Genomic DNA, 24,310 nt, shown 5'->3' on the forward strand with positions numbered 1-24,310 from the left:
TTATTAAAAAAAAAAAATCCTTTTCGAAACCTTAGGACGCACATGTTGCCCCCATGTGTTGCAGAGTAGAACTGCTATATAGTTTTCTTAGAGGCAAGCGGTTTGCTATGGCTGCTAAAGGAAAGGCTGGCCTGTTGGAATCTGTCCAGACGCTCCGTGGAAGAAAAGGCCTAGCGATCGCCTTCCGGAAAGATTAAAAAAAAAAAAAAAAAATGGAAAGCGATCGCCTTCCGGAGAGATTACCGCTAAGAAAACCCAATGGGGCAGTTCAGCTTTTAACACATGGGATCCCTATGAGTGAGAGCCGAATAACAAAGCCTGCCAGAAACAGATCGTCAGGCCTTTCTCCAGCCATTAAGTTCGTAACTGACTGCAAACCATTCGTGACACCTAGGGACCCTCCTATAAGGACAGATCATTACTGCTCCTATTTTACTGGCCTGGAAACTGAGGCACGGGCTCAGTTAAGGAAGTTGCTTAGAGTCACATAACAATTAAACAGAGCATCCAGGTAGCCAGGCTTCAGAGCGCATTTGAACTGCCGACCCTTTGGTTAGCTGCCGTAGCACTTAACCACTACGCCACCAGGGTTTCCCCTCACTCTTACATAGAAGAAAAATCTATTATCTGTGATTTGTCTTGGCTCCCCAGTGGACTCTCAGCTCCTCTGGCGGAGGGGCCGTCTGCACTCGCCACTCGCGCACACTGCTCTCCACCGTCTCCGCCTTTAGCCCTGCGCCTCGCAGGCTCTGCGGGCGGGCAGCGGGCCTTGGCCGGCGCACCTCCCCAGAGAAGGCCGGGGACGCCCCGCGGAGTGCAGGGCCCGCAGAGCGGGGCCGCGCGCTAGGCGGCAGCAGCGGGCGCGGCGCAGGGCGGGTGGCCGCGCGGTCCCTCTTGGCCGGCTGGCGCCGGCCGGGGCGGCGCGGGGCGGGTTGGGGCGGCGCGGGGCGGGGCGCTGGGTAGACCGCGCTGCTGCTGCCGGCGGAGGAGCAGGATGGCGGCGGCGGCGGGCGAGGCGCGCGGGGTGCTGGTGTACGGCGGCAGGGGCGCGCTGGGCACCCGATGCGTGCAGGCGTTCCGGGCCCACAACTGGGTAATGCCCGGGCCTGGGGGCTGCCGGGTCCGGCGGGAGGGGACGGGCATGCTAACCGCGGCTGCACCCCCAGGGTCGGGGCGGGCGGGCTTGACGGTGGCTCCGGGGCGGGGAACCTACAGGTGTAGCCCAGCAGGGCAGTCTGGAGGCGGCTGGGTGCCCCTCTTCGCGCCCTGGAGTGGTGCTTGCACGCCCATGCACGCGTCTACGCAGGTTTTTCTGCCCACGAGTGCGTGGCCTTTGCTCTGTAATATGTGGGATGATGGTGGGTTGCTCTCAGCCTCAGCCAGGCCCAGAAAGGCGGACCGGACCGGACACAGGTCCAGAGAGGGTGGGAGAGGAGGAGCGGAGGTGAGCGGACTAGGAGAGAGTATAAAAAGAAAGTTCTGGAATTACATTGGTCTGGCTCAGGTTACTGTTCCTGTGACCGTGAGCTGGTTACTTCATGCGCAGAGCCTCATTTCCACACCTGTAAAATGGGCATAATGATAGCGTTTACCCCAAGCCAGAGTTGTGAGGATTAAATGAGATAACTGGTGTCATTGCACTCAATTTCCTGACATGTGATAAAAGCTGTTTAAATTTAGCTACAGTAAAACCTGTGGAAGGCGGAACCTGTCAGAGAAGGAAAATGCAAATATATTCCACTAACGGGGAACGATTGAAAAGTGGTAAGATTGCACCCTGTCAAAGATGGAAAACTTGTGAGACCTGGAAAAACAAGACAATCCTGTGGCGTTCTGCTCTCGTAGGTTTTAACTGTATTATTGGTAGTACTGTTGCTATCCTTGTTCCTTTAGCTCCCATTGGTTCTGCTGCGCAAATGCTGGCTGCTTCTTGGCTTTGCAAAGAATATTTTAATTACTTTGCATTGTCAGGTACTTGCACCTGGAAGCAGGCAGGTAGGAGCAGAGTAGACTTTCCACCAGGGACCCTGCTCCCAGCAGGGCTCAGCACATTTCCGGTGGAGACTCCGCCCTGTGTTTGTCTCTGCAGCTGTCATTGTTCAAAGTCTGCCCTGGAGCTCTGGAGAGCTGTTCTGGGTGTCTGTTTAGCAGTAGCTCCAGCCCAGGGGCAGGGATTTCCCTAGAGCCAGAGAGGTCCCAGCGTTTTCTTATAGCTGAGAATTGGGTATAGGGTCACGCTTCTAAAAGGATTCTCAACACACCACCCCTTTTCTGCCACCCACCTGCTCGCAACTTGGGAAGACTATGATTTGGGGACATCTTCCCAGGTCTGCAGAGCTGGATGGTGGTAATGAAGGAAGCATTGATGGAGTGCCTGTTAAGGGCCAGGCATCAAAGAGCACCTAAAACCAGAAAGACAAAAACCAGTTCCTTGTGTGGTCAGCTCTGACTTATGGTGACCCCATGTGTGTCAGAGTAGAACTGTGCCACATAGGGTTTTCAGTGGGTGATTTTTTTTTTGGAAGAGAATCCCCAGGCCTTTCTTCTGAGGTGTCCCTGGGTAGACTAGAACTGCCAACTTTTCAGTTAGCAACACCCAGTGACTAAAGAGTCCCTCCAAAAAACCTAAGCCGATTGCTGTTTTGTCGATTCCAACTCATAGCGACCATGTAGGACAGAGTAGAACTGCTTCATAGGGCTTCCAAGGTTGTAAATCTTTACGGAGGTGAGTTCAAGCTGCCACCAACCTTTCGGTTAGTAGCTGAGTGCTTAACCACTGTGCCACCAGGGCTTCTGCAGACTCTCAATTTCATTTAGTTCTCGCCATAACCTCAATGTGGTAGACCCTGTTGGTGCCTTCTGTATTACAGATAGGAAGGCTATGCTTTCCCCTTACCAGGGCACTTAGGTTTTAGTGGTTCAAATCTACCAGCTGCTCCTTGGAAGCCCTGTGGGACAGTTCTGCTCTTTCCTGTCGACTTGACAGCAGTGGGTTTGGTTTGGTTTGGATTTACCTCTGACTGTCTTTTCCCACTTCAATCCTGGAAGCTCCCAGTAGGGCTGGCATGGAGACTTTTCTTTGTCATAACCTCCCCAGGCCTTCTTCCGGCAGAGAAGTCAGGGGCGCTGTTGAATGGTTGCTGTTTTTCACAGCTGTGGCAGAGATACATGTCGCTGGGCCTGTCAGCAGGCCAAGGGGCCCTGGAGCTTTCTGAGTGAGAACCGAGAGTCCCATCTGCCAGCAGTGTTCACCCCCACCATCTCAGTTATTCTCACACTAACTCTGTGACACAGTTGTTAATGACCCCATTTTACTGGTGGAGCCCAAGAGTGTGAAAGCTGCTGTATGGAAGAGCCAGGATTTAAATTTAAGCCGTGATCTGTCTGATTCCCAAGCCCAGAGCCCATCCCACTATGCTCCAGGGCAAAAAAAAAAAAAAAAAAAAAATCAAATCAGTTGCCGTGGAATTGATTCTGACTCCTGGTGACCCCATGTGTACAGAGTAGAACTGCTCCATAGGATTTTCAAGGCTGTAACCTTTGGAAAGCAGATCGCCAGACCTGTCTTCTGAGATGCCACACTGGGTGAGTGTGAATTACCAACCTTTCGGTTAATAGTCAAGCACTTAACCATTTTCACCATCTAGGGACTCCATGCTCTAGGGCCAAACCTGTTGGCATCGAATTGATTCCAACTCACAGCGACCCTATAGAACAGAGTAGAACTGCCCCATAAGGTATCCAAGGAGCGGGCTGGTGGATTCGAACCGCCAACCTTTTGATAAGCAGCAGTAGCTCTTAACCACTATACCACCAGGAGTGCTGCTTAACCAGTGGGATTAGCAAACAAACGTTCTTCTGCCTTAATGATTTTTCTTTCCCAAGTTAAAAATTTATTAAGTTAATGGCTACACTATTTCCCTGCACAAGTTATTTGCACCAAAATAAAATTGAGTTTCCTTTTCCTTCTTTGCTCATAAAGTTGAATCCACTTTTGTGGATAACAACTGGTAGAATTTTGAGATTTGCTGGTTTTACTGGATTTAATAGATGTCACAGACTTTATTGTAGAAGCATCCATTTACTCTGTTGTTTGCAGCACAAAGAAGTATTAGTAGCAGTAGTGGTAGTAATAGCAGTAAAAACCAAAAAACCAAACCCATTGCTGTCGAGTCAGTTCTAACTCATAGTGACTCTATAGGACAGAGTAGAACTGCCCCATAGGGTTTCCAAGGAGCAGCTCGTGGATTTAAACTGCCAATCTTTTGGTTAGTAGCCAAGCTCTTAACCACTGCGCCACCAGGGCAGGGATAGGCACACTAGGGTCCACCTGCCCCCTGTTTTGGTACATTCGTAAAGCCAAGAATGGCTTTCCATTTTTAAATTGTTGAAAAAAAAAAGTCAAAAGAAGAATAATATTTTATAGTGGTTAAGAGCTATGGCTGCTCACCTAAAGGTCGGCAGTTTAAATCCACCAGCCGCTCCTTGGAAACGCTGTAGGGCAGTTCTAAGGCCCTTGTAGGGTCGCAACGAGTCGAAATGGACTCAGTGGCAATGGGTTTGGTTTTGGTTTTGTTTATGTGAAATTCAGATTTCAGTGTCTGAAGTTTTATTAGAACACAACCACGTTCATCCATTTACATATTGTCTATGGCTGTTCTTCCACTGTAGTGGCAGAGGTGAGTAGTCTTGACAGGGTCTCTGTATCCAACGGAGCCTGAAGTACTTACTGTGAGCTCTAGGGCTTCTCTGAAAGTACAGAGTTTGACCTGAAGAGGTGAGGTGGAGGACAGGTGAGGTGTATGAGGGCAGGATGGGCTGGGTTGGGGCACAGTAAGGGCTGTTGTTAGTTCCCGTTGAGTTGGCTCCAGTTCACGTTAGCTGCACGTACAGCAGAATGAAATGTTGCCTGGTCCTGCACCATCTTCATGATCGTTGTAACTGGACAGTACTCTGTTGTGATCTGCATGATTTTCATTGGCTAATTTGTAGAAGTATATCACCAGGCCTTTCCTCCTAGTCTTATTCTGAAAGCTCCACTGGAACCTGTCCACCAGGGGTGACCCTGCTGGTATTTGAAATACCGGTGGCATAGGTTCCAGCATCATAGCAGCACAAAAGCCATTACGGTAGGACAAATCGACAGATGGTAAGTAAGGGGTAGGCTGGCTAAAGCCAAAAGTCCTTGTAAGGAGGCTGAAGATCAGTTGCTGGTTCCTTTCTCTGGTAGATTTCCATTTAAGCCTCTTATCTGCTGTTGGGGAAATAGAATTAAAAACAAAACCTGCTTCCCCAGGAAGGTAGAAGAGAACAAAAACAATTTTATTATTGAATAAGCATCGAACCAGAATGTGATGCATCCCAGGCAACCCACTAAAGAGACTGCCAGGATGGAAGGAAATCTCACCCTTTGTATAGCCAAGTAGATGGAACCCATTTCATACATGTTCTCAGGGTAAACAGTAACTAGTCCTCAAATAAGAGGACTTGACAGCACCGTTTGTCAGACATTGTTTATCCTAAATTCACCTGGCTATCGGGGCTTATCGGGGCAGCCACCAGTGTTTGTTATCTGTCTTTATCCAAAGGAAAAATAAACTCTTATCTTTATGACAGGGCATAGTTTTACAGCTTGGGGCCAACCCAACTTAGGCTCTTAGCCTCCCATAGAAGCTTTGAGATAGAAGGCTGTCTTCCTTATCGATTACATTGTAAAGAGATGGCCCCAAGTCCTTGAGGAGACATTCCTGGGTTGTAAAACTGCCAAGAAGCCTGTTGAGCCTTTCAAGAAGATTTCTCAAAAGAGGTTAAAAAAAAAATATATAAGATTTCTAAAGTAGACACTAAGAAAAAGGGAAGCGGGGAGGAGTCTCTGTTTTTGCATCTGGGAAACTTATATGTGTATTTGGAGTCCCTGGGTGGTGCAAATGGTTAACTCACTAGGCGGCTAACGGAAAGGTTAGAGGTTCAAACCCACCCAGAGGTGCCCTGGAAGAAAGGCCAGGCAATCTCCTTCTAAAAAAAGCCACTGAAAACCATATGGAGTACAGACCTGAGACACGTGGGGTTGCCATGAATTCCAGTTGATTTGACTGCAACTGGGTTTTTTTTTTTTTTTTTTTTTAAGTGTCCATTCCCTCATTTCTGGACCTGGATCTTTGTGGGAATAATGAACTCTGTCCTGTCTCCTCACCATTTCTGTGTCTCCTTTCCTCCAGTGGGTCGCCAGCATCGACGTGGTGGAGAATGAAGAGGCCAGTGCTAATGTCGTCGTTAAGATGACAGACTCATTTACTCAGCAGGCTGACCAGGTAGTTCCAAAAAGGCTCTACGGGGCACTGGGGCAGGGGAACCCGGAGACAGGTTTCTGCTGGCCCTGTGTCCTTCCTTTTTGAGAGTATTGTTTCTCAAATTATGAAAGTGAAAAAAAATACAAGGAAGGTCATACATTACCCATCATCCATTTATAGTTAGCCCACTGTTGACCGTTTCAGCCTGTTTTCTTTGCATATGCTGTGTATAGTATTTTTACAAGTTAAGATTGTATTTTATGTTTTATGGTCACCTTTTTTTTAACTTAATAAACCAAAAAAAACAAAACCCATTGCCGTTGAGTTGGTTCCGACTCATAGCGACCCTATAGAACAGAGTAGCACTGCCCTAAAGAGTTTCCAAGGAGCTCCTGGTGGATTCAAACTGGCAACCTCTAGGTTTGCAGCCGTAGCTCTTAACCACTATGCCACTAGGGTTTCCTTTTAACTTAATATTATAATTTAAATACTTCTCCAGATCACTTAAAAAAAACAAAAACAAAATCACTCTCTGTGGGCACAGTGATTTTCATTTTCTAGATTGGCCATGATTTAGTCTTCAGTTGTACATTTAAGTTTTTTGATTTTTTTTTTTTGTTTCTTTAATTGGGAAGGAAAGTAGACTTGGTCAGGATTTGCAAAGAATCCCTGGAAAGAAGTATACCAGAACGTTAGCTGTGGGCAGTGAAGCTCTGAGAGATTTTAAAAACCTATTTCCTTTTTTTTTTTTTTTATTGTTTTATTTCAGAGGTGCTTTTGGTCCCCACCCTTTAGAACGCTCATCAGAAGATGTTTGCGCTTTACAAAAATCACGTTGAAATGTGGTTGGGCTTAACTACCCAAAATGCTCGTCATGGATTGGTACTTTATCTAATTTTCAAAATGTTAATTGCAAAGTACTATAAAATGACTTAAAAAGAAGAGAAAAATAAACTGAGGCATCTATAAAGACGCTACCCTGTTAGATTTATTTTGCAGTTCATGGACCCTTTTGCCCTCTTTTTTTAAGGTGACTGTGGAGGTTGGAAAACTCCTGGGTGAAGAGAAGGTGGACGCAATCCTTTGTGTGGCTGGAGGATGGGCTGGGGGCAATGCCAAGTCCAAGTGTGAGTCTTCCCTGAGTTAACCATTCCTTCTGCTCTGCTGTTGGTCCAGCTGACACCAACGGTTTTTCTGTTTTTCTCCTGGAATCTTCATAATAGCTCCGTGACGTAGGGAATGAAAAAACCCACACGGTTGCCATTGAGTCCACCCTGGCTCATGGCAGCCCCGTGTGCGTCAGAGTAGAACAGCGCTCCACAAGGTTTGCAGTGGCTGATTTTTTTGTAAGCAGATTACTGGGACTTTCTTCTGAGGCACCTCCGGGTAGATTCAAACCTCCAACCCTTTGGTTAGCAGCTGAGTGTGTTAACTATTTGTACCACCCAGGGACTTGTAACCACCCCTCTGGGGTGCTCCCATGATGCTCGTCAACACTTCTCCAGTTATTTTGTTTGGGGGTTGGTGTTTCTGCTAGACTGAGGTCCAGGAGGCCAGGGCCTGGCTTGTTCTTGCTCATTGCTGTGTCTTTTATGCCCCGGCACAGGGCCTGGCATGGTGGAGGCCCACAAGTAGTATGAATTCAATGAGTCAGTGAATGAATGACTGAGTAAATGACTGTTTGGCCAATCCAGTAAGTCATGTTAACAGTCCTCTTTTATTGGCTGAAACTTTACCAGTTGACTAGTGGGAAAGCTGAGACTCTGGTGATCACATGACCTGGATTCAAACCTGCATCTTTCTTACCTCCAAGCCCTGTGCTGTTTGTGTCAGACTTTGTATAGACAGGGACCGGGGGAGCGGCAGTGCTGTGAGTCTTCCCTGAGCATGGACCCGGGTGGGGCGAGCTTACCTTTCAGTTTCTTCACTGAGAATTGTGAGCTGAGATGTCATTTTTTTCCCTCAGCTCTCTTTAAAAACTGTGACCTGGTGTGGAAGCAGAGCATATGGACGTCTACCATATCCAGCCACCTGGCCACCAAGCATCTCAAGGACGGAGGCCTGCTGACCTTGACTGGTGCCAAGGCTGCCCTGGATGGGACCCCTGGTAAGCCTTCATCTGCCCATCTGGGAAATGGAAATGCTCGTGGGTTCACCAGGGTTTCCAGGCATTCCCATGAGGGGGTTGGTAAGGAAAACACTTAATCGCCAAGGTGCTTTCCAGCCGTATGGACTGAGCTTCCTGCTAGGCCTTAATCTTTTTAGGGGGCAGGGTTCTGATCCTCTCATTTGTATTCATCCTTGTGTTCATGGTTGTCTAGTGCTGCTATAACAGAAATACCACAAGCAGATGACTTTAACAAACAGAAGTTTATTCTCTAACAGTCTAGTAGGCTATAAGTCCGCCTTCAGGGCGCCAGCTCCAGGGGAAGGCTTTCTTTGTTGGTTCTGGGGGAAGGTCCCTGCCATCAATCTTCCCCTGGTCAAGGAGGTTCTCCACGCAGGGACCCCGGGTCCAAAGGGCATGCTCTGCTCCCGGCACTGCTTTCGTGGTCGTATGAGGTCCCCATGTCTCCGTGTTCATTTCTCTCTTTTATATTTCAAAAGCGATTGGCTTAAGACACAATCAAATCTTGTAGATCTCATCAACATAACTGCCACTAATCCATCTTGTCAACATCATAGAGATAGGATTTACAACACACAGGAAAATCACATCAGATGACAAAATGGTGGACAATCAAATAATACTGGGAATCATGGCCTAGCTAAGTTGACAGGTATTTTTTGGGTATACAATCCAATCCATGACAGTAGAGGTTAAGGAATATTATGATCAGGCACCCCCTGCCCATCTGTTTTATCTGCCTATGAGCCACCTAGGAAATGAATGGCGGTGCAGTAGATATTAATTAATTGTTGTTGTGGGTTGCCTTTGGCTCTGACTCCTGGCAGCCCCATGTGCAACAGAGCGAAACATTGTCCAGTTCTGCACCATCTTCACTGTCATTGGTGTGCTCCAGTCCATTGTTAAAGCCACTGTGTATTTTGAGTGACTTCCGGCTAGGAAGCGCACCTTTCAGCATTATACTGGATGATGTTCTGTTGTGACCCTTGGGGTTTCCATAGGCTGATTTTCAGAAGTACACCCGCTCCTCACTTACTGACATGGTTAAGTTCCAAAGGCCACGTTGTTAGGCGAAAATCAGCATTATATGAAAATGGAGGATGGCTGCATCATCACATAACTGCCAGACCACTGAGAATTCTGGCCCAGCAGGATTGACTCATAACCTTAACCATTACAGCCAGTGTTACTCTCGCCTGTTACTTCGGCGTTTGTCACTGCCAGATGTATGTCGTTAATGTGCAAAATAGTTGAATAGTAGATTTTTCACTGTTGTCATCAATGTGAAATATCAGATAACACGATCGTCGATAAGTGAGGTATAGGTATAGATCGCCAGGCCCTTCTTAGTCTCTGTCTGGAAGCTCCACTGAAATCTGCCCTTCATGGGTGACCCTGCTGGTATTTGAAATACTGATGACATAGTTTCCAGTATCATAGGCCAGGGATTGCCAGCATGTAAGCCGCAAGCCACCATAGTACAACATACTGACAGATGGGTGGTGGATTCATTAGTTAGTAAACATAATTGTTGTCACCATCTGGTGTTCATATGTCACAGCTCAGCAGCTCGGCAGCTGGAAATAGCTTGGGCTTTAGAATGAGAGAGGCTGGAGATGGATTCTTTACTTTGGCTGTGTGTCCTTGAACAAGTTATTTGATCTCTCTGAGCTTCAGTTTCCTTGATTGTCCAATAGTGACAGCATCTACCTTGAAGAGTAATTGTAAAAGTCTTAGAAGTGTTAATATGTGCAACGTGCCCATCTGCACATGGCTGGTCTTATGATACTGTTTTCACTTCATACATATTCCCTTAATCCTAGGGCAGGTGCCTTTATTATCTTTTTCAATTTATCGGTAAGGAAAGCAAAACTCAGAGAGGTTAGGTAAGTCGTCTGAGCTTATGCAGCATGTAAGCTGCGGAGCTGGAACCAAAACTGTGGTCATTTGACTCCAAATAGCGTGCCTTTTCCACCACGTCATGCAGAACTGAGTTTCCTTTGCATTTTTCCTCCCTTTCGGATAAACCCAAACCAGAAAAACCAAACCCACCGTCAGTGAATGGATTCTGATTCACAGCAAGCCCATAGGGTTTCCAAGGCTATAAATCTCTATGGAAGCAGACTGCTGCATCTTTCTCCTGTGGAGCTGTCGGTGGTTTGAACCGTTGACTTTTTGGTTAGCAGGTCAAGTGCCTTAACCTGCACCATCAGGGCTCCTCTGGGATAGGGTGAAAGGAATTTAAGAGGGTGGGGAGTGTAGGGAATGAGGTTACCAGGAGGTAGAGAGTGTCTACCACCCATGTTAATAAACTCTTCTTAAAGAAGAATCAGAGCTTTTTCCTTAGGGCTGCTGTAACAAATTACCATGTACTTGGTGGTGTAAAAACAGTAGAAATTTATTCTCTCACTGTTTTGGTGGTGGCAGGGCCATTCTCCCTCTGGAGGCTCTGAGGAGGAATCCGTTCCTTGCTTCTTTCCTGATTTCTGGTGACTCTGGACACACCGCGGCCTATCACTCCAATCTCCGCCTCTGTCTTCACGTGGCCCTCTCGTCTCTGTCTTTTCCTTTTCTGTCTCTTACAAGGAAACTTGGATTTAGCACCCACTCAGGTGATCCGGGATGCTCTCATCCTAGATTCTTAACTTCATTGCATCTGCAAAGACTTTTTTTCCAAGTAAGGTCGTAGCGACAGGTTTCAGGAGTAGGACATGGGCAAGTATTTTTGGAGTTTACCAGTTAGCCCGCTATACCATTACGACGATAGCTTTGTGAATGAGAATCAGCATAGACTGGATTCCCAGATGGCGGAGCTCAGTCACATCCCTACTTTCCCGCTTGTCCACCGTTTCTGATACCAGCCATCTGGAGCTAAATCAGACCTTATAGGTTAAGAGGATACCCTCCATGGGTTAGTAAATTGCTGGGACGACTCACAGAACTCATGGGAGATTGTATGCTTACGACTTTGTTGTTGGCTTTGTGTGCCGTCAAGTCAATTCTGACTCATAGCAACCCTAAAGGACAGAGTAGAACTGCCCCATAGGGTTTCCTAGGCTGTAATCGTTACGGAAACAGATTGTCAGGTCTTCTCTCCCACAGAAGAGCTGGTGGGTTTGAACTGCCAGCATTTCAGTTAGTAGCTTCCAGTTTTATTATAGTAAAAAACCAAACCATACCTGTTGCCCTCGAGTCGATTCCAACTTGTAGCAACCCTATAGGACAGAGTAGAACTGCTCCGTAGGGTTTCTAAGATGCGGCTGGTGGATTTGAACTGCTGACATTTTTGTTAGCAGCCGTAGCTCTTAACCAGTGCACTACCAGCCCGTAGCTCTTAACCAGTGCACTACCAGGGCCCCTTTATTATAGTAAAAGAGTATAAATCGGAATCATCATAAGGAAGAGATACACAAACGAGGCCTGGGAACGTCCCCATTGCAGAGCTGCCTTGTCTCAGAGAGCACACATCACCCTCCCTTCACCAACCAGGAAGCTCTCTCAGCCTTCCTGTTCTGGGCTTTTATTGGCCGATCCTGTACGATAGGCTAAATCATACCTCCAGAGGCTAGTTGATATCGGCCTCCCTGCTAAGTCATTTCTGGTCTGGCTAGCCCCACTGGTCAGCACAAATTCTCAGGTGTGGCCTGGAAGTCCCACATCAGGCACCTCAGCACTCCAAGGATTATATCTCAGGAACCAAGGACAAAGGCCACCTTATTTAGGGTAAAATCAGGTTCTTTACCCCACAACCATCTTTCTCAATTTTAACTCTGAGTCCCTTACTAATTAACTTCTTGCCACTGTCTTTGTTTTATTACATTTCTCAGAGTTTATGAGTCCATGGCTATTGTAGTAATGAAAGCTGTGAAATGTTAGGTATTTGAGTGAAATCTGATTTTTATTAAAGGTGACACAGAGCAGAGGAACTGGACAGTAAATACAGAGACAAGTAATAGCTTGACCTGTAAAAAGAGAACCCCAGGACCAAAAGACTTATTTTCCTAAAGGATATAACAGTTTCCTACTTCCCTTTTTATATTTTATATACTGGCTTGTAATTTTTCATCTTTGTTTAAATTTTAAAACAGTGATTAAGACTGTAGGCTCCAGAATTACACAGGCTGATTTTCTATTGTAGTTCTGCCACTGACTTGCTGTGAGGTATTTGGCAAGTTACTTAACCTGTCTGAGCCTCAGTTTTGTCATCTGTGAAGTGGAGATTAGTAATAATACCTTCTTTATAGAGTTGTTGTGACTTGTCAATGTCTTACTAGATGTAAACGGTCACTTGTAAATGTTAGCTGTTGTTTTCTCCACGCCTGCTTTTACACACCCACTCTTGCTTCACATGTCATTAAATTTGTTCATCTCTGAGCTCTCAGATCAAATGTTGGCCAACCGATTTGGGTCATGACATCTTTTCACTTTTGTTTAGACCAGGGAAAAACCTAAGAGAATCTGTGAATAATTTGAAAGTACATGAAGAATCAGGCTTAATAGTCCCTTAGACCCAAGAAGATTGTTCAATGAAAAGAAATGTTTTTCACTTGGAAAGATACTGAAAAGACCCCAGCTTGCTATTTCTGAGGTTGAGTTTGTGGATTCTCAACTGGAGGATATGCTCAATTAAAATGATGGTGATGGCTTTTGTTTGTCATTCAAGGATCTGTGCTGGGATTGGAAATCTGTTTTTAGGGACCACACTCATCATTATATCATTTGGAAGAAAAGGTTTATCTTCTTAGTGAAATGCAGATATGTACACACACACATATTAAAGCAGAGGGTCAGTGAAACAAAGGGAAACCCTCAGTGAGATGGACTGACATGAAAGCTCCAACAATGGGCTTAAACATACCAAGGATTGTAGGGATGGTGCAGGACTGGGCAACATTTTGTTCTGTTATACGTAAGGCCACCACAACTTTACGGCAACTGATAACAATATGTACATGCATGCATATTATTACACACACACATACATATATGGAAATATATATATATTTGTATATAAATATAAATATGAAAAAACCAAACCTGTTGCCATTGAGTCGATTCTGACTCAGCGACTCTGTAGGACAGAGTAGAACTGCCCCATAGGGTTTCCAAGGAGTGGCTGGTAGATTTGAATTGCTAACCTTTTGGTTAGCAGCTGAGCACTTAACCATTGCACCACCAGGGCTCCGAGATATATGTACGTGTACGCTCAGTTGCTAACCAAAGGTTGGCAGTTTGAATCTACCACCTGCTGCTTGGAAACCCTGTAGGGCAGTTCTACTTTGTCCTGTAGTGTTTCTGAGTTGGAATCGACTCGATGGCAATGAGTTTGGTTTTAGTTGGTATGTGTGTGTATATATATATATTCCCCGCCCCCCCATATCTTGCAAATGATCCCCCTTACCCACATTTTGTACCCAAGGAAGATGGTGTTCTGCAGAATTAAGCCATCAGGGCTCCTAGTTGCTTGCTTTTGCCTTTATCAGCTTCTTGCCCTTGCGCAATAGAGTGGAATAGAGGGTGAGCTCTGGGAGCTTTGCTGGGGAACTGGGGCTGGGTTAAGGAGCACCCGTGCACTGGTTTATTTCAGTCACTGCATATGTTGTTAGGTCTTCATTACACTGTTGGCTTCCTGCCCGTGATTAAACAGAGGGCCCAGGCATGGTGAAATATTTTTCTTGTGTTTCTAAACAACTTTTTGAGACCTTGACCCTCTTTTGCAATTTGAGGTTATTGTTGAACCGTTTTGGTGATTGGTTCCTTGACTGGGATGTGATCCCTCCCGCCCCGGTCCCAGTGGACCTTTGATGCCTCCTCAGTGCGTCATACTTTAAACAGCACATTTGCTGGGGGTTTAAGGAGGTGGCTGACCTTTCTAGAAGACACAGAGATTTTCTGAAGGAGGAGAGGCATTTACAGGGATTATTGCTGTTGTTGTTGTTAGGTGCTGTTCAGTCAGTTCTGACTCATAGCGACCTTTTGCACAACAGAACAAAATACTGTCCGGTCCTGCGCCATCCTCACAATCGTTGCTATGCTTGAGCCCATTGTTGCAGCCACTGATCAGACAGTGTTCCGCTGCTCTTCATGAGGTTTTCACTGGCCAATTTTTTCAAAAGTAGTCTATCTTAGCATGGAAGCTCCATTGAAATCTGTCTACCGTGCGTGACCCTGCTCGCACCTGAAATATCAATGGCACGGCTTCCAGCATCACAGCAACATGCAAGCCACCACAGTATGACAAACCGACAGATAGGTGGTGGTTATAAGGATTAGGCATTCTTTTGTTTCGTTTAGTTAGCACCTGTGGATGGCTGCTATGGAGACTGTAGAGAGGAAAGAGGCTCTGTCCTGGCACATGCCTGTAGGACAGATTTATTAGTGTCCTGGGGCTGCCATGATAAAGTACCATAAACTGGGTGGCTTAGAACAACAGAAATTAATTACCTCACAGTTTGGAGGCTGGAAGTCTGAAATCAAGGTGTCTGCAAGGTTGGCTCCTTCTGAAGGCTCTGAGGGAAACTGTTGTTTGTCTGGCTTCTGGTAGTTCCTGGCAGTCCTTGGTGTTCCTTTGCTTGAAGATGGATCGTTCCATATCTGCCTCTGTCTCCACATGGCTGTATCCCCTCTGTGTCTCTGTCTGTGTCTCTTCTTATAACAGCACCGCTCATTGGTTTAGGACTACTTTGCTCTGGTAAGGGAGCCCTGGTGACGCAGTGGTTCAGCACGCAGCTGCTAACTGAAAGATTGGTGGTTCCAACCCACCAGTGGCTCCACAGGAGAACGATGTGGCAGTCTGCTTCCATAAAGATTTCGGCCTTGGAAACCCCATGGGACAGTTCTACTCTGTCCTGCAGGGTGGCCATGAGTTGGAATCGACTTCATGGTGGTGGCTTGGCTACTCCGGTATGACCTCCTGTGAACTTAATTAATTATATCTGCAGAGACAGTATTTCCAAATAGGGTCACATTCATAGGAACCAGGAGTTAGGACTTCAGCGTATCGTTTTTGGGGACACAATTCAACCCATAACAATTACTAAACCTGCCCAACTCTTGGTTTCCTCAGCAGTGAAAATAAGATCATCGTCATGGCTTTTATGATAAATGTTAAGTGCCGGGCATGATGTTATATCCTTTCCCTTCTCTCCATAAATGTCCATCCTTCTCTTCTTCTTGGCCTCTTCTCTGCCTTGACCTGGTCCTCTCCAGGCCTCTGTGGAGGCAGCCTCTGTGGAGACCGTGTTCTTGCAAACTCATGGCCAGGAAGGCCACAGTCCCCAGACAGCCTGCCCCCTGCCCTTTTTCTTCATGTTCTCTCTCCATTTTGGGGATTGGTGAAGGCTGAGGGGACCATGCCTGAAAAAAGACACCTAGGACTAGATGTTTATACAGTTTTCAGGAATAGAGGGATGCTCAGAATTTTCCTCATTTGTCTTCATTTCCTAGTGCTGCTGTAACAGAAATACCACAGGTGGTAGCTTTAAAGAACAGACATTTAGCTTTTCACAGTTCTGGAGGGTAGAAGCCAGAATTCAGGCCTGGCTTTAGTGGGAGGTCCTTCCTTGTCTATCTCAGCTTCTAGTAGCCGGCACTTTTGGAGCATCTCGGCTGTAGATGTGTCTGCCTCTGTAGCTGTCAGATTGAGTCTGTCTTCCTCCTGTACATGCTTACTTCTGTCTCATCCTGCTCTTTTTATAACTCAGAAGTGATTAGGTTTAGGACACACCCTACACTGATAGGGCCTCATTAGTATAACAAAGAAAACCCTGTTCTTAAATGGGATTGTATCCACAGGTACAGGGTTAAGGATTCCAACACATATTTTGTGGGGGGCACAGTTCAGTCCATAACACCCTCTCTCTCAGTCATCTAGTGCTACTGTAACAGAAATGCTGCAAGTGGATGGCTTTAACAAACAGAAGTTTAATCTCTCACAGTCTAGGCGGCTAGAAGTCCAAATTTAGGGCACCAGCTCCAGGGGAAGTCTTTCTCTCTCTGTCAGCTCTGGGGGAGGGTCCTTGTTATCAATCTCCCCCTGGTCTAGGAGCACCTCAAAGTTGGAACCCCAGGTCCAAAGGACACGCTCTGCTCCTGGCTCTGTTTTCTTGGTGGTAGGAGGTCTCCCTGTCTCTCTGCTGGCTTTTCTTTTTTTTATACCTCAAAAGAGATTGCCTCAAGGTGCAACCTGATCTTGTAGATTGAGTCCTGCCTCATTAACATAACTGCATCTAATCACGCCTCATTAATATCGCAGAGGTAGGATTTACAGCACATAGGAAAATCACATCGGATGACAAAATGGTAGACGGTCACACAGTACTGGGAATTATGGCCTAGCCAAGTTGACGAATATTTTTGGGGGATGCAGTTCAATCCATGACACTGTCTTTGCTGTCACTCTGCCAGCCAGTGGTAACCGAGCTGCTTTCTCTGTTTCCCAGGGATGATCGGCTACGGCATGGCCAAGGGTGCCGTGCATCAGCTGTGCCGGAGCCTCGCGGGAAAAAACAGTGGCATGCCATCGGGCTCGGCCGCCATCGCTGTGCTCCCGTAAGTGGCCGGGGTGCTCCAGTTGCTGTCGTGCCCTGGCTCACTGCTAAGCGTTAACATTTGCCTGAGAGTCACTCTCCCCCAGGAACTCGTGTGTGCTGTCGTAGGGATTCTAAAATCACCAAAGCCCCATAAGATACTGCTGCAAGTTGGATTATCCTGGTCTGTCCAGAATGGTTGATTCGGTGGCGGGGTGGGTCTGTCTTTCTTGTTTTCTTTCCTTCCCTCCATCTTTTCCTTTAAAAGTAGTTTACACATTTTACTCTAATACTGTAAAATTGTGGTAGTTATGTTCTTTAAGGGGCCCTGGTGGCACAAAGGTTAAGCGCTTAGCTGCTAACCAAAAGGCTGGTGTTTTGAAACCACTCAGCTGCTCCATGGAAGAAAGACTTGGCAATCTGTTCGCATAAAGATTACAGTTTAGGAAATCCTATGAGGCACTTCTACTCTGTCACGTTGGGTCGTTATGAGTCGAAATTGACTTGGCAGCACTGAACAACAACAACAATAACAACATGTTCTGTAAAGCCCCCAGCCTTGTTTGACCTCAGCTGGGAATGTGGGGGTGAGGAGTCTCAACTTTTTCGCTAATCTGTGCATGCTCATGTAGTCCCTGGGTAGTGCAAACAGTTCACACACTTAGCTGCAAACTGAAGGGTTGGAGGTTCAAATCCACCAAGAGGTGCCTTGGAAGAAAGGCCTGGTGGTCTGCTTCTGAAAAATCAGCCTTTGAAAACCCGATGGAGCACAGTTCTACTGACACACATGGGGTCTCCACGAGTCGGAACTGACTTGATGGCAGCTGGTACTGGGTGTATGTGCATGTCCATGAGAGGGCCCCGAGTATTGATTTTGGGGTTGGGAATAGACGAATTTGCAAATTTGGAACCCATGATTAATGAGGATCGACTGTATGTAGTTCTGTTTTTCAAGTTATTATAAGGCTGCTGTGAAAGAGGGACTCTACTCTGTGTGTGCGTGTGTGTGTGTGTGTGTATGGGGGTGTTGGCGTGTGTGGCGGTGTAAGGGGAGGATCCATGGAGAATATGAGAAACTATGGGAGATTTTTCCATTAGTGATAAGAGGGAGGTCCCTAGTCAGCTGCCCAAGCAGAGCCAGCTTGGGTTTGGCGGCTCTTCTTGCTGGAGGGCTTCCAGCACCAGCTGGCTTGTCTCTTACCAGTTGCGCTGTGATATGCTGGGATTGTTGGAGCCACTGGACTGACGGCGCCTTAGTGATCAAGTGCTGCTATAACAGAAATACCACAAGTGGATGGTTTTAACAAACAGAAATTTATTCTCCCACAGTTTAGGAGCCAAAGAGTCCAAATTCAGGGCGCCAGCTCCAGGGGAAGGTTTTCTCTCAGTCAGCTCTGGGGGAAGGTCTTTGTCATCAATCTTTCCCTGGGTCTAGGAGTTTCTCAGGGCAGGGACCCTGGTCCCAAACGAAGCACTCCACTCTTGGCTCTTCTTTCTTGGATGTAGGAAGTCTCTCTTTGTTCTCTTGTCTCTGCTCTTATCTCTTATAGGGCAGTGAAATGCCAAGACTCAGGATACATCCCACCCTAGTCCTACCTCATTAACATAACAAATGTAACCTGTCCTCAATATGACCTAATCTTGCCTCATTAACATAACAGACAGCTCACTCCCAAATGGGACCATAACCACAGGCATAAAAAAAACAAAACAAACAAAAAATAACCAAGTCAGTTGCCATCCAGCTGATTCCAACTCATAGCGACCATATAAGACAGAGTAGAACTGCCCCATGGGGTTTCCAAGGAGCGGCTGGTGGATTCCAGCTGCTGACCTTTTGGTTAGCAGCTGAGCTCTTAACCACTGTTGCACCAGGGCTCCAACCACGGGCATAGAGGCTAGGATTTACAACACATCACAAAATGGAGGAGAACCACACAATACTAGCAGTCATGGCCTAGTCAAGTTGACACATATTTTGGGGGGATACAGTTTAATCCATGACAGATAGACTTCCCAGTTCCCTTTTATTAGTGAGGTTCTGAGATCCTGTGACCTAGTCCCACAGCTATTTAAGTGATCCCTGAGAACTGAATGTTCTGGAGAGATTTGTACATATCTCAATCCTGTATCCTCTTGCAGAAAATCATAAGGTTTCATGGGATACAGCTACAACACAAAGGATGAGGCTGTCTTTTCCCATACTTGAAGGAATACTATTTCACTTTAAAAAATGCATAGAAATGAGTGTGCTACTTTTTAGAGAGCAAGTGAAGGCTTAAACAACAAAGCCATTTATTTTTAAAACGGAGCAAGATGTGGCTCTTTAATCTTGTTCTGGTCTGCCTAAAGGCAGAGTCACAGGGCACTCAGTGAACTATGCTTGATGGGATCTTTGTTAATGTGGACACCTGTCTGGCCTGTCTCTGGCTATCCTTGTTGTCTTATCTGCCCCTGCAAATGTTGTTGCCCTTGATCCTGAGGCTCATGGTGTTGATGCTAAGTGTTTGCATTTTCCTGGTCTTTGGAGGGTCCCTCTGGCTGGAGCAGAGGATGGGTGGCTATTATTAGGAAGATTATGTACAAATAACAAGCTTCTCTCTGTGTGATGCAGGGTTACCCTGGATACCCCGATGAACAGGAAATCCATGCCTGAGGCCGACTTCAGCTCTTGGACACCCTTAGAATTCCTGGTTGAGTGAGTATCATGATGACAGTGACCAAGCAGTTTCCAGCTCCTTTTCTCTGCCTTTATAGGCTTGGGGACATGGGTGGTCTTTGTGAGGTTACCAGGTCCCCTGGTTTGAATCTCAATCTCATGGTAGCTGGATTTAGAAACGGGTTACAGAGTCCAGGGGTTAACACTGCTGACTCCAGCCCAGACTCCCCCACACACCAACCAACCATCCTGTATGATTTATTTAACTCCTCTGGGCCTGAGTTTTCTTGTCTGTGTAATGAGATCCATAGTGATGTTAGCTGTCATTGAGTCGGCCACCCCATGTACAATGAAATCGGACTGCTGTGAACCACAGAGTTTGCATTGGCATTTTGGAAGGAGATCAGAAGGAGATACATCTTAGCCTGGAAGCTCCGCTGAAACCTGTTCAGCATCATAGTAACACACAAGCCTCTACTGTCCCCTATAATAATGCTAAAACCCAAAACCAAACCAATGGCTGTCAACTCATAGCGACCCTACAGGAGGGAGTAGAATTGCCCCAGAGGGTAGTTTTGAACTGCTGACCTTTTGTTTAGCAGCCAAATTCTTAATGACTGTACCACCAGGGCTCCAGTTAAAATAATGCTGGGAGGATTAAAAGTGGCAGTGCTTGTCAAGTGCTTGGCACAGTATCTCACCCATAGTAAGTGCTCAGTAAACTTCAGCTCCTATGAATGTCATCTTCACTGTTAGGGAGGAGCTGTCTGTATAAACCACAGTTGATTTAGGTTGAGTATCTAAAGTCACGTGTCCGAATTATGCCAGCCACACAGCCACAGAGGGTAGGCTGTGACTAGCATCCTTTGTTCCAGAAATCATATTCACCCTTTGGTGGTATTTGAAAACTGTCCTGAGGAATTGGCATACAGTTTAGTCGGAAATGTCTGTGAGCACATTACCTTCTTTGCTATTGATGGTGAGAACAGTGCTCTCTCACCCACCCCAAACTGCTGGAGGTGAAGGTGATTCAAGATGATTAAAACGTGCATAGCTAACGCACAGACCCCTGTTGTTGTTCGGTGCCATCAGATCAGTTTTCGAGTCATAGCAACCCCACATGACAGAGCAGAATTGCCCCCTCCAGTTTTCTAGGCTGTAGTCTTTACAGAAGCAGATTGCCTGGTCTTTCTCTCACAGAATGACTGGTGGGTACTAACCACCAACCTTTCGGTTAGCAGCGGAACGCCCAACTGTTGGCCACATGGAGTTGCTATGAGTTGAAAATCAACTTGACAACACCTAACAACAACTTATCCTACACACCCAAATATGACTGGACTCCTTCAGGGCCACCCTCAGTAAGCTCTGCCCTGTCCGCAGAGATGGTGCCACGACATAATATAGTCCCTTTGGGATTTTTAGCAACACATTGTTTTACGAGTCCATGTAACTCCCCTGGGCTTGTTCAGCCCCCAGCATTGGGGCTCGTAATGCCTTCATGGTTAAAAATCTGTCTAGAAGGTTATAGATTGGTATCAAAGACTATCCCAGCAACCCCTGAGTGCTTTCTGATTATAGGAAGTCCAAAGTCCTAGCTGACAATTGTCAAAGGGTTGGTGTACTCAAGTGTAAATGTTTTGCATTAAAAAATGGTCACTCACTGTTACACTTTGTAAATTTATTGTGCCTATTTCAATTCCTGTCTGCTTATAGGAAATCTCCTACTCTCCCCCGCTGGGCTAGTTGTTAAATGTCACCACTACTGCATATAACGTATTTTATTCCAATGATTTGGTTTTTGTTTTGTATCTTTTTCCAATGCTTGGCACAGCTGCGGGTGCGCAGTAAATATTTGCTAAATGAATGAGCTTATTCTTTCTTAAATTTCTGAGAAGCTCATATACCAAAGGAGCCCTGGTGACACAGTGGTTAAGAACTACGATGGCTGCTAAACAAAAGGTCGGCAGTTCAGGTCCACTAGCTGCTCCTTGGAAACCCTATGGAGCGGTTCTCTTGTGTCCTATAGGGTCCCTGTGAGTTGCAGTCAGCTCAATGACAATGAGTTTGTTTGTTTGTTTGAATATATCAAAGGAAGTGGTGGCCTCTGAGCCAGGGGGCTGACAATCAGGAGTGAGGGGCTCACACAGTATACCTTTTTATACACCTTGATTTTTTTTTTTAAATCATATGCATGTATTACCTATTTAAAAACAAAACAAACAAACAAACCCCTTAAATTCTGTCCCATACAACTTTCTCAGAGTTCAGGAGAATTTGGACGTAATTCTAGTGTCCCCTCCACCCCCGCCCATGTCTGGGTGTGGCTGTAGAAACCGAGTGAGGACCCTGAGGATGTCTCGAGCTTCACTTGGGGCCTGAGGTCTGGGGTTCCTTTTCTCAGGGCTTGAGAACACACCAGTTTCATTTCTGCGCCCCACCTTCCCCCAGTAGAATGTGGCCCTGGGCCGGTCACTCTCTCTGAACCTCCATTTTCACCCACTTAGCTTGTTTAGTGGATTCCTGGGCGCTGCAAGCTGTTAACGTGCACGGCTGCCCAGAGGCACCTCAGAAGAAAGGCCTGGTGATCTACTTCTGAAAAATCAGCCATTGAAAACCCCATGGGGCACAGGTCTGGTCTGACACACGTGGGGCCGCCAAGAGTCGGAGTCGACTTGATGACAACAGGCGTGTGGCTGTGAGCATGTTTAGCACGGGGCTTGCCCCCTATCAGGGCTGGCGGGGATGCGAAATGATGGGATTTCCATGGACAAACCCACAACAGTACACATAGTAGGTGCTCAACAAATGCTCGTTCTCTTCACTTTTTGCTTAGAATGTGGTTGATGGTTTGTTTTAAGAAAAATAAAAACAAACTGGCTCGGGTATCCATGACGATGGCTCTGTCTGTCCAGGCGCAGGCTGTCGAGAACTTAGCCGGATAAACAGGTGGGACTGGAGGTTCATATTTAGGGAACGGCACACAGCCTGGAGAGCTGGGTGGTCGAGTGTTGGGGGCAATGTCAGGAGCTGGTGCTGGAGAGTTGAGCCCCGAAGGGTCGGGACTTGATCCTAATGGACTCAGCTGCTAATCAAAGGATTGGAGGTTCGAATCCACCTATAGGTGCCTTGGAAGAAAGTCCTGGCAATCTACTTCAGAAAAATCAGCCATTGAAAACCCTGTGGAGTACATTTCTACTCTGAGGTCACCATGAGTTGGAGTTGGCTTGATGGCAGCTGTTTTTTTCAATATACCAAAATATAAAGTATCGTGCTGATGTCTGCCTCTTAGAATTAACTAACTAAAGTCTTTTTTCTTAATTACTTAAAATCATGTTGTTATTAGTTGCCGTCAAGTCAATTCTAACTCATAGCAACCCCACGTGTGCACAGTAGAACTGTGCTCCACAGGGTTGTCAAGGCTGTGACCTTTTGGAAGTAGATCGCCAGGGCTGTCATCAGTTCGGACATGGATCACCAGGCCTATCTTCCTAGGCTCCTCTGGGTGGGTTTGACCCTCCAACCTTTTGGCTAGTAGCTGAGTGCTTAACCATTTGGGCTACTCAGGGACTTGCAGTTAAAATCCTACCACTATGTTATAAAGAATTCCACAATGTAGAAACATACAAAAATGAAAGCTAAAATCATGCCAAATCCTGCCTCTCAGAGACTGGAATGAGGAAAGTACTGGAATCGCTGGGGACGTGGGTGTGTGTCCATGACACCTAGTGGGTTCTCCACAGCTGGTAGTGCACCTTCCCGTCCCCCCAGGCTGTTGATGTGAGTATAAGCATGTGTCTAGACTCTCTGCTTTGAAAATTTAAAGCTCTTCTTCTTTGTGCTAGAACCTTCCACGAGTGGATAACAGGGAAAAACCGACCGAGCTCGGGAAGCCTCATCCAGGTGGTAACCACGGGAGGAAAGACAGAGCTTACGCCAGCACGTTTTTAAGGTTCATCTCAGTGCCTGTGAGGGGCCTGCCAAACAGATGGTCACAACTGGCCCTGTGTTTTCTGTAATCCTGTTCGTGGTATGAGATAAATTTTTGTTGTTGTCTAATATACATTTGAGTCCTGTTGGTGTAGTGGTTAAGAGTTATGGCTGCTAACCAAAAGGTCGGCAGTTTGAATCCACCATTCACTCACTGGAAGCCCTGTGGGGTAGTCCTACTCTGTCCTATAGGGTTGCTATGAGTCAGAATCGACTCCACGGCAATGGGTTTTTTTGGAATGTGCGTTTGCTCTCCCAAGACAGTGTGAAATGTTTATGGGAAATAAAAACGGGCGAGGGTGGAGGCTCGCGAATGGCATCCACCAGTGCTCACTGTTTAAGCTCTGGAGGTCTGTGAATGGCCCGTTTGTAAGGGTGTCAGATCCTGTTTGTTTATCTGCCCCTTACAGTGGCTGCTGTCTTGATTAGCTCAACGATTTGTTGGTATGGGGCCGCTTGGAGGCTGAGTTATTTTTAAATGTTATGTTTATGCCATAGATGTAGTTTTTGCAGCCTTGAGTGAAACTGCCTTAAAACTCCTCTAGCAGTGTAAGCAAAACCCAGTGGACTCTGTCCCCGTGTCCTTCTTCTGTACAGCTGCCAAGTGTCCCCTGGCCAAGGGCTAAGGCCTCGTGTGTGCGAAAGAAGTTCTTGTGATTATTTGAAGTTTTTCCACCTAATAAATGCACTTCATTTATTGTGCTGTGTTCTCTAA

General features: G+C 46.4%; 1 protein-coding gene across 2 annotated transcripts; it reads left to right on the forward strand.

Annotated features, from left to right (window-relative positions):
• Positions 1–994: 994 nt before the first annotated feature.
• QDPR (quinoid dihydropteridine reductase) lies at positions 995–24,310 on the forward strand. Of its 2 annotated transcripts, none has more exons than XM_003411369.4 (7): positions 995–1,093; positions 6,219–6,311; positions 7,321–7,417; positions 8,257–8,397; positions 16,860–16,968; positions 19,561–19,644; positions 23,451–24,310. In XM_003411369.4, exons 1-7 carry the CDS (start codon positions 995–997, stop codon positions 23,554–23,556), a joined length of 729 nt encoding a protein of 242 aa, XP_003411417.2. In that variant the 3' UTR covers positions 23,557–24,310. The 2 variants fall into 2 exon arrangements, with proteins under 2 accessions (XP_003411417.2, XP_064142123.1); XM_064286053.1 differs by lacking the exon at positions 995–1,093 and adding an exon at positions 1,254–1,841.

Source organism: Loxodonta africana, chromosome 5, assembly GCF_030014295.1.
Source record: "Loxodonta africana isolate mLoxAfr1 chromosome 5, mLoxAfr1.hap2, whole genome shotgun sequence".
NCBI classification, from domain to species: Eukaryota; Metazoa; Chordata; class Mammalia; order Proboscidea; family Elephantidae; genus Loxodonta; species Loxodonta africana.

Coding starts and splice junctions, on each gene's coding strand:
- QDPR (XM_064286053.1), top strand. CDS start 1,725: ATGCAAATATATTCCACTAACGGGGAACGATTGAAAAGTGGTAAGATT. Junction 6,312..7,320: donor TTACTCAGCAGGCTGACCAG/GTAGTTCCAAAA, acceptor TCTTTTTTTAAG/GTGACTGTGGAGGTTGGAAA. Junction 8,398..16,859: donor TGCCCTGGATGGGACCCCTG/GTAAGCCTTCAT, acceptor TCTGTTTCCCAG/GGATGATCGGCTACGGCATG.